The 9,764-nt window shown below is 45.1% G+C and overlaps 1 protein-coding gene across 2 annotated transcripts; it reads left to right on the forward strand.

Annotated features, from left to right (window-relative positions):
* The first annotated feature begins 2,187 nt into the window (after positions 1–2,187).
* Positions 2,188–9,009, forward strand: ARL2BP (ADP ribosylation factor like GTPase 2 binding protein). 2 transcript variants are annotated; one of them, XM_059043911.2, is made up of 6 exons: positions 2,188–2,620; positions 3,362–3,423; positions 5,145–5,251; positions 6,259–6,344; positions 6,562–6,658; positions 7,315–9,009. In XM_059043911.2, the coding sequence occupies exons 1-6, from the start codon at positions 2,583–2,585 to the stop codon at positions 7,414–7,416; spliced, it is 492 nt and encodes a 163-aa protein (XP_058899894.1). In that variant the 5' UTR covers positions 2,188–2,582; the 3' UTR covers positions 7,417–9,009. The 2 variants fall into 2 exon arrangements, with proteins under 2 accessions (XP_058899894.1, XP_058899895.1); XM_059043912.2 differs by having other exon boundaries at positions 2,239–3,048.
* The last annotated feature ends 755 nt before the right edge of the window (positions 9,010–9,764 follow it).

Here is a 9,764-nt window from a genome sequence, read left to right on the forward strand (position 1 = left end):
TATATGTTCTCTTCTTTAGCTTGTGGTGAATACAGTAATTTTCATTGAAGAAATAAAACATTTGTTGCCTTTTTTGACTAAGATTTCACAACTTTCATTGGTGCCTGCTGCTAAGGTTCCAAGATATTATACTCTCAGGTTTATACTTTCCGGGGTAGGACAGAATCAAGTATTAGAATTAAGAAACAAGGTTAATCACTTATTCATCCCGCAAACCTTTATTGGACACCTAATATGTTCTGGGCACTGCACCTATATGGTATACAAAACAGATTTGTTTGTGGAGCCGACGTCTGGTAGTGGGGAGAAAACTATATTTTTCCTTATTGTAATAAATTTTTGGTGCCCTGAAAGAAAATAGGGTGCCTTTGAGAAAGAACAAGGGGAACCTAATTTAGATGAGGGGAAAGGGAGAAAACTCACTAAAGGAGTAATATTAGTAAAAACTTAGAGGGGGGACTTCCCTGGTGTCACAGTGGTTAAGAATCTGCTTGCCAGTGCAGGGGACACGGTTCGAGCCCTGGTCCAGGAAAAGTCCACATACCACGGAGCAACTAAGCCCGTGTGCCACAACTACTGAAGCCTGCGCTCCTAGAGCCAGTGCTCCACAAGAGAGGTCACCGCAATGAGAAGCCCGCACACCACAACGAAGAGTAGCCCCCACTCGCTGCAACTAGAGAAAGCCTGCGTGCAGCAATGAAGACCCAACGCAGCCAAAAATAAATAAATTAAAAATAAATAAATAAATCATAAATCCATTTTAAAAAAAAAACTTAAAGGAGGAAGTAGGACCTAGGGATGGCAGAGAGACTGAGGACAGACTTCTAGGACTGGGTAGCTAGGTGAACATATTATAGGCAAAGGAGGAAAGGAGCTCAGTAGGCCCCAGGATCAGATGGAAGTCCCCTGAATTAGTAAGGTAGGAACTGAGTGGGTAGAAAAGCATGCTCCAAGGTTGGAGAGGTCAGGGAACTGCTCGTGAAGGCCATGTTCAGGTTTTGTATTTTATCCTAAGTGCGATAGAAAGCAAAGGAGTTTAAGCATGGAAATATGCCTTGATAAATAAGTTTAAAAGATAGCTCTGGCTTCTATTTGGAGAATGGAATTGGAGTGGGGTTGGAAGGGGGGCAGGGCGCCACAGTATAGAGAACAAGCAAAAAATTGAAATAATATGACCAGTAGGGAGACTGAAGTAGTCCAGCAGAGAGGTACAAGTGGTCTGTAAATTCAGTGGAAAGAGAAAAAAGTAGATGGAAAAATAGGTAATTTGTAGTAATTTCAACAATGAGTCATTGGGGAAATGCCCCCGGGGTTCCAGCCAAAAAGATTTTAAGAATTGCTGTGTTTTTTGAATGATATTGAGAGAGCAGGATAAAGTCATGGTGCCATTTGCAGAATGCCAGGGAATGATGATTCAGTCACAGAAACCAAAACAATTTCATTAGCAGAAAATGACTTTTGCATGAATTTCAACCATCTTGATTATGTAACCAAGAAAACTAAGATCAGCAGTCTCCAAGACTGTCCATTTTCTTGCTGTCTAGTCACATAAAACAATTCTTAACGCCAACCCAAAATGAAGAAATTATTATTAATGGAAAATATTTCGTATAAACAAGTGAATTTTCTATCTTTCTACAAAAAGTCCGCCATTCTGTTTTCAGCAGAAAAACATCATGTTCTGATTTCCAGGAATATTATTTGACAACTCGGAGATTGGGACCATACATAACTTGATTTATCTTGCCTAATTACCCAAGAAACAAGTTAGTGCCGAATAATCTTTTTGATGTGAATATTATATTTATGATGTAAATTACAAGACCCCCACTTCTTGCGGTGGGGCGATCCTTCCACGAGAGGGAGTAACTGTCTCGCAAATCAAAGGTCTTCATTATCTGGCTCAAAAGCTAAGGGACTGGCTCTCAAGAGATTTTCTATTTACAGTGCTCTTAAAACCCGCTTTAAACGACTTAAGCTTCATCTTAAATCTTGTAATTCATTACAAGTTGCAAGTGAGGAAATCGAGGCTCCCTCTGGGCTTGGATTCCTTCCTCTTCAAAATGGGGACGACGTCAGATTTAATCGCCCCACAGAGTGAGTATATGTCAGAGAGCCCCTGACCTGCTCAAGGAGGTCCAACTTCCTTTCGCGACCCTCCATCCCTTTCCCTCACTTCCTCTCCCTATCTTTGCCCCGCCCCTGGCGTTTGGCAACGCACGCCTGTGATTGGCTGCTGGGAACCCCGAGGCGGTGGAAGGGTCGCGGAGGCCATGGTGACGGGAGCGGGGGCGCGGTAACGGACCCCGGGACACGGAGGTGGCAGCGGCGAGTTTAGTGAGGCCTGGCAGGGCTTGGAGGCCCGGCCGGCGCGTGGCAGCAGCCAGGAAGCCTGAGGCCGGGGCGTCGTGCGCAGGCGCTACTCGGTTGGGCCGTGAACCGGCCGAGGCCTCGGCTGCGAGGCCTTCCCGATGCCAGTTGGGGCTCTGCGGAGCAGAGCGGAGGCTGCGCCCGGGCCTCAGGCGGGGTAGAAGCCCGGCGGGCCCGCTGCCCCGCGCGCGGTGGATGCGGCGGCGGCGGCGATGGACGCCCTAGAGGAAGAGAGCTTCGCGCTGTCCTTGTGAGTGACGCCGCCCGAGCCCGGGAGGCTGAAGGCCGGGGCTGCCGGCGCTTGGCCTCGGCCTCGGCCTCCGCCCTGCGAAACCAGTGTCTCCGGTGTGGGTGGGAGACCAACAAGACTCCGCCCCAGTTCCTGCGGTCGATTCTGCCGCCGCGGCGACCGCGGGGTTCAGGCCTGGAGGACAGGAGTGCAGTGCGGTGTCATGCAATGATACACGCCTCGGTCACGATGCCCCCCGCCTCCAGCCCTTGGTCGTCAGCAAAACCTGGCGAGTTTGAGCTGCAGAGGCCCGACCACGGGTCAGAAGACCCTCCACCACCACTACCCCCAGGGACTCTAATTGCCCCCCTCCCCCGGCCAGTGTCTTAACCGCACCAAGTTTACGCCCGCCCATAAGCAGATTGGTGTGGGGTGATAGCGAAGATGCGGTGAGTAGAACCCCAAGGAAATAAATGCGAGGAGCCTTAAGATGTCCGCTCTGAGCCTTTGCTCCTTTTATTTGTCCCTTTTGTAAGTCCTTGGGTCGTATCATGTTTTCTGAAAGTGGAGCCATTGCATTCAACTTTGATGTCACAGATGTGTCAAATGTGTTTTCTTTTGTGTGGCATTGCTGAATTAGACAGTAATCATTAATTGTTGAAGCTAGTTGATGGGAAGTTCATTTGAAAATGTCCATGATACATTTTGGAAAAAAAAAAAAGAATTATCTGAAACAGCTCCTAATCCAGGCGTATTTTTCAGCTCTTCCGCCTCTGATGCAGAATTTGATGCTGTGGTTGGATATTTAGAAGACATTATCATGGGTAAGCTTCCTTGCCTGTGCTTTTTAGGTTTTAGGCCCTTGCTTTTAAGGGCGTTGAAATCCATTTGGAGAGTTAATTTTTAAAAAGAGAGAAAACATGAAGCTGCATGTAATGTTTAATGTAACGTACTGTAATACAAAGTAAGCCTTACTGTGCTTTGCTTTACAGGCTACAGCCCCTACTCCTTTAAGTAACTAGTAACCATAGATTCAGTCCCCTGAAGGGACTTATTCAGGTAATGGGGCACCTTGAATTTATGGGGCTCTTGGCAAAACTTCAGAAAATATTAGCCTAGTTTATTTCAGAGAGTAAAATCAATTTTTAGTCTTGAGTTTTAATATTTTGTGACATAAAGCACAGTGTAATACCATGGCCACTGGGACTTCCCTGGTGGCGCAGTGGTTAAGAGTTTGTCTACCAGTGCATGGAACACGGGTTCAAGCCCTGGTCCAGGAAGATCCCACATGCCACAGAGCAACTAAGCCCGTGTGTCACAACTGCTGAACCCGCGAGCCACAACTACTGAAGCCTGTGCCCTAGAGCCCGTGCTCCGCAACAAGAGAAGCCACCGTGATGAGAAGCCCGCACACCGCAAGGAAGAGTAGGCCCCAGCTCGCCACAACCAGAGAAAGCCTGCACACAGCAGCGAAGACCCAACGCAGCCAAAAATTATTTAATTAATTAATTTAAAAATACCATAGCCATAGCACACATGTCCATGAGGAACAAGATGTGATACTTCATCTGGGTTCTGAGTTCGAATTTGTGGATTCATTTTGGCATCCATAAGTCCTGCTAAGTAATAAGCAGTAATAGGCACCAACCATTTAAGACAAATATGTGGGAGAGAAAAATTTGAGAAAATCTTGTCTGTTGACTTTAAGTTTTCTGAGAATTAGGAAAAGAACACTGATGTTTGGTGTTACTAGCTATATGTTTAGTGAAAAATCACTGACCAAGTTTTTATACCTTCGGGTCCTGTAAAGGTTCATACCTTTAACTCCTAAATGCAAATGTTTCACTCTTAAGATCCCATGTGGATCTAAGGATTTCTGGGGAATGCTGAGGAATACTTTGTTTTGGCCTCTGTGAGTAACCTGTGTGCTGTGGGAAGGCCCAGGGTATTTATTCCAAAGTCTAGGTCATTTATGAAGCTTTTCTTTTATTTTTAGAAGTTATATTCTATTTGGTTGTTAAAATACCCTAAATACCATAAACCTTAATGTTTGCTATGAATCAATCTCTATACATGAATTCTCATCTAAATGCCACCTAGCAAATCTTACAGGATAGGTACTCTGATCATCCTCATATTTCTGATGAAGAAACTGGGGCTAAGAGAAATTAAGTAACAGGCCGAAGGTCACACAGTTGTAAGTGGCTGAGGTGGGATTTGAACCCAGGTAGTCTAGCCTCTATCAGAGCCCATCCATTTAATCACTTCACTGTTTACACCACTGCTGCTGAAATTATATTAAGAGAACCCTTTGTGGAGTTCCCAAGCCACCCTGGTTAAAATGGACTAGAGGATAGTGGTGGTTGCACAGCAGCATGAAGGCTCTTCATGCTGTGAAACTGTACGCTTAACACCTTCAGCTTTCCCCTCCAAGAGACTGGCCATCCATAAAGCAGTTCTGCTGACATTTCTTCCTGCCTGTTTAGAAATCAGAATGGTTTTTAGTCTCCATTAAAAAGAGTACATTTTTCCTATTGCGGTTCAGATGATGAGTTCCAGTTATTACAGAGGAATTTCATGGACAAGTACTACCAGGAGTTTGAAGACACAGAAGAGAATAAGCTCACCTACACACCTATTTTTAATGAATATGTAAGTGGATTCCTGTTTCTCTTACTGGAGATTAGGATTTCTTTAAATTATGAATTTAGGATCAAATGATGTTGAAATCTGCTCAACTTTTAAAATCTGCCATCAGCACCCTGCCGGGAAGCCTAATTAGAATTTGATTTAGTCTTCATCTCCTGTTGTTTTCCTCTGCACAGTTCTTGGGGCTGTTTTCCAAATATTTAATGACTTCGTCTTCTGTTTTAAAACATGTTTGGCTTTATCATAATCCTGCTTTCAGTTACAGTATGTGGATTCACCATACCTTGCACTTACATACTTTTGACCTTTTGGCTTTCACACACTGTTTTTTCCTACTACACAATCCAGTCAGGTATGCATGACTGTTAGATAAAAGTGAAAACCAAGACCAAGATCACTAACTAGTTGGTGGCAAAACCAAGACTAGAACCCAGGAACCTCGACTCCTGACCCCTCGGGTCTTTGCACTATGCCAAGGCCTTGTACAGCCTCCTGTTATGATCTCATCTGTCCGAGAAGAGGTTTGAGCTTCCAGGACTTTCTTCCCTTAACACAGAAGTGTGGCAGAGTCGATGAAGGTTTCTTAAGCCAAGCCTCAGCTTTTAAGGAACCTGCGATTACCTCCAACTATATGCTTTTTTGTGTTCTTTCCACACAGATTCCGTCTACCCAGGCAGAAAAGCCCCCAATTATTTCACTCCTCACTTACTGCTGTGGGGAGCGGGAGCCCTTCTGCTCCCTGTCCCTACCCACCTTGAGCATTCCTCTTGTTACATCGTAATTACCTGCAAATGCCTCTCCCATGGGTGGGCCAGGGCACAGGGGGTGTGCTCACTGAGGACAGGAGCTGGGTTTGGGTTCTCTTTGGTGCCCCCAGCACTCGGCAGGGAGCCAGGCACACAGAATAGGCTCTTAGGAAATGTTTTCAAAGGGCTGGAGGACAGGCTTTCTGAAGAGAAGCTTTGTTTTCTTAAAGCACAGTCTGACCAAGATCCTTTCCACTGTTACAGATTTCTTTGGTAGAAAAGTATATAGAAGAACAGCTGTTGGAGCGGATTCCTGGATTTAACATGGCGGCTTTCACTACAACTTTACAGTGAGTTGAGCTTGACTCTGCTTTTTTCATCTTTTTACCCTCCTCCTCAACTCTGAAAGAAGACCCTCCCCCTTGTTTTCCTCAGTGCTTGAATATCAAGCTTTAGAGCACTTGGTTAGGTCCTGGGTGGGAGGCCCTCCAGACCTTTGAGGGAAATCTCGAAGAGACAGTCTGTATCATCATTCATTCATGAAGGAGCCACCCTTTTCTTTTGCAGGCACCATAAAGATGAAGTGGCCGGTGACATTTTCGACATGCTGCTCACGTTTACGGATTTTCTGGCTTTTAAAGAAATGTTTCTGGACTATAGAGCAGTAAGTTCCTCTTGTCTGTTTAGTCACAGTGAACTGCTTAGAAAGTTCCAAGTAGACCTGTCGAGCACAAACCACCCCCTGTGCTCCTCTCCGTAAGACTGGCCAGTATCAGCCCAGCAGTGAGTGACATGTCAGCAGAGCGAGCTGCTGTCCTCTGCTGGCCGGGGCCTGGGACCCTTACAAGGAATTACATTCTCATGGTTTTGGTGAAACAGGTCCCAGGCACCTTATAGGGTTCCTAAATAATCAAAAGGACAAAGCCAAAAAGCAGGTCTAATTGCCTTGCTTTTCTTGGAATGCAGGTTCTTAATAGGAAAAAGAAATGTTTTTCGGTGAAGAGAGGTCTTTTTTTTGTTTTTTTTTGGCTGCACCTCGTGGGTGCATGTGGGATCTTAGTTCCCCAACCAGGGTTTGAACCTGCACCCCGTGTAGTGGAAGCGTGGAGTCTTAACCACTGGACTGCCAGAGAAGTCCCCAAGAGGTGCATTTTTAAAGAGTGACCAGCTCTGAATAAAAATGCAAAATCACATACTCCCTCTTCCTGTGTGCTCCATGGTGGCCCACCCTGAACACCTCCTTCCCTTATGAGCTAGTTATGAGCTAGAAAGGACTTTTTTCTGTCTCTTCCCTCTTCAAGTTGCTCTCTTCTCATGTAGGAAAAAGAAGGCCGGGGACTGGACTTAAGCAGCGGTTTAGTGGTGACTTCATTGTGCAAATCATCTTCTATGACAGCTAACCAGAACAATCTGCGGCCCTAGGTCCCACCTCCAGGTAATGGGATCTTTCTAGACATCACCAGCCCAATAGACTGAGAGAGGCTTTGGCTAATGATGTCAGAAGAATACATCTTGGAATGACTGACTCTGTTCTGCAACTCTTCATTAATGTTAAGTATTGATGGGTCAGAAGAAAATGACCTGACCTTCCTGGGACATGTTCTTGTCTTCAGTAACCCTAGTACTCCTCCCTCAGTGGACACTTCTTTCAGGAGCTTCTGAGTCTGGCCCCTGCACCCAGCCCAAGTCCAGCATTCCACCTGGGGGGCACTTCCCCAGCATACGTGTTGGTGTGTCCATGTTGGAAGAACCCACCATCACTAACTCTCTTGGCCTGGCAGGACTTGCATGTCCCACCAGGCATTTTGTGCACTCACAGCTTTTTATATGGGTCAGAGTTTCAGTCCTGCAGCCTCAGTGGGCTTTTTGACTGGGAGTATTTATCTAGGGTTTAACTCAAGCTAGGAGCCCATCTCAAGATTTCTGAAACTCCTACTATCACAGTCTTGGCTGTAGGAATCGACTTAAGAGAGTTGTCCTTTACCTAAAAAGGTATTTGTGAAAATCAGTTCCTAGTCTTAACATGTACAGTCCTTGTATCACTTCGTTGTCTTCTCCTGGTCCTGATGTAGTCCCATTGTTTCTTTTTTTTTTTTTTTTTTTTTCTTTTTTTTGCGGTACGCGGGCCTCTTACTGCTGTGGCCTCTCCCGTTGTGGAGCACAGGCTTCGGATGTGCAGGCTCAGCGGCAGCCGCTCTGCGGCATGTGGGATCCTCCCAGACTGGGGCACAAACCCGCGTCCCCTGCATCAGCAGGCGGATGCTCAACCACTGTGCCACCAGGGAAGTCCCAGTCCCATTGTTTCTATAACTCTCATTTATGTGTTTTTGAAAACATATTTTTATAGATGATTACTCAGGCTAACCTAGTGGATATAATCTTGGAAATTCCATGATTACCCACTTCAAGATCAAAGTATTATATTGCTGTGTGCTTTTTAGCTGTTAGTGCTATGAAAGCAAAAATGCTTTCTATGTTGGTGTTTGTTCCTATTTTACTGGGCACCAATGAATGTATGCTGGAAGTAGTCTAAAAGGTTTCCTTTTCTTAGAGCATGTTAGTGTTTGTGCAGGTTTGCTTAAAACCCTTTCTATGTAAAACAGCTCCTTAGGTTTTCTGTTCGGGTAGGGGCTCTGCACTTCCTTCTTGCTGTCAAAATAATCCTACCAAGATAGTGTTCCACTGGTCTAGCTCAGTAGGAGATAGCAAACAGCTTTACTGGTCATCTGTATGCTTGGATTTAGTATACTGGTTTAGTACAATGTTTGATAGAACATTACTGACCAGAAAACATGGATGTCACCTCTCTAGAAAGAAAAACTATAGTAGTTCAATTCCCAATGTGTACCTTAGTTGTTTTGTTGTTGTTGTTGTTTTTATTTTTAAAGTAAAAATACGAATCTCTACTGATTTTTCACTTGGCTGTTCTGGTTTTAAAGGATGAGCTAGCTGTAGGCTGTGCGTTTTTCTTTACCGACGTGGCGCTTATTAAATACTTTTGTACCATGAGTAAAATTTCAGGTGTTTTGAAAAAACAAAAACCATCATTCTAAATGAGCCATCCCTTCTTTACTATTGCTGCTGCCATCAGGTTATCAGTACTTTGGTCTTTCAAGACGAAGGCTTTTTAAAACACTTCCTCTCCTGGCCTGGTCTACCCTTCTTGCTCTTTTTATAAACGGGACTGCCCATTGCAGGCCAGGCATGTTGGAAGCACTTGATGAAGAATCCCTCTGTTCAGTCTGGCTGAGAAAAGGCAGGTGGACAAATCCAAAGATGAAATTATGAAAAGTGAACAAAAAAGGCAAATGGTTCTTTTTCATCCTTTTCCACTCAGAAAAAAAGCAGGTAAGTCCATTGTAGCTTCACATTAGAAAACAGCTTTCTGCTTTTTTCAAAAACAAACTAGAACTCTCTCCATCTGTTCAGGTCATCGTGTGCCACCTTCAGAGGGGCTCAGGGATGGTCGGGATGAGAAGGCCCCACGTTGCAGGCCCAGCCTCAGAAGACATTTGCCTCCTCCTATTGCTTAGGCCTCCTCAGCCATGGGAAGCACTGTTCACCCAAACTGCAGGAGAGGGGCTAAGGACAGGGGGATGCATTGGCCTGAACCAACAGGTAGTTGTTTGACAAAGTGTGTTAACATCTCCACCAAAATAGGCTGTGTTTTAGGGTGTCAGAAACCTGGTAAGACTTGCCAAGGATTTTGGTTTCTCTTAAGCCTCAAAAGAAAATTGGTTGGTCTTCCTTAAAACTACCCTCTTATGGCT

This window comes from Kogia breviceps, chromosome 18 (genome assembly GCF_026419965.1).
Source record: "Kogia breviceps isolate mKogBre1 chromosome 18, mKogBre1 haplotype 1, whole genome shotgun sequence".
NCBI classification, from domain to species: Eukaryota; Metazoa; Chordata; class Mammalia; order Artiodactyla; family Physeteridae; genus Kogia; species Kogia breviceps.

Excerpts from the sequence above, each read along its gene's own strand:
- ARL2BP (XM_059043911.2), top strand. The coding sequence starts at position 2,583 with ATGGACGCCCTAGAGGAAGAGAGCTTCGCGCTGTCCTT. Across the intron at positions 5,252-6,258 it reads CACCTATTTTTAATGAATAT|ATTTCTTTGGTAGAAAAGTA; the intron begins GTAAGTGGATTC and ends CCACTGTTACAG. Across the intron at positions 6,659-7,314 it reads TGTTTCTGGACTATAGAGCA|GAAAAAGAAGGCCGGGGACT; the intron begins GTAAGTTCCTCT and ends CTTCTCATGTAG.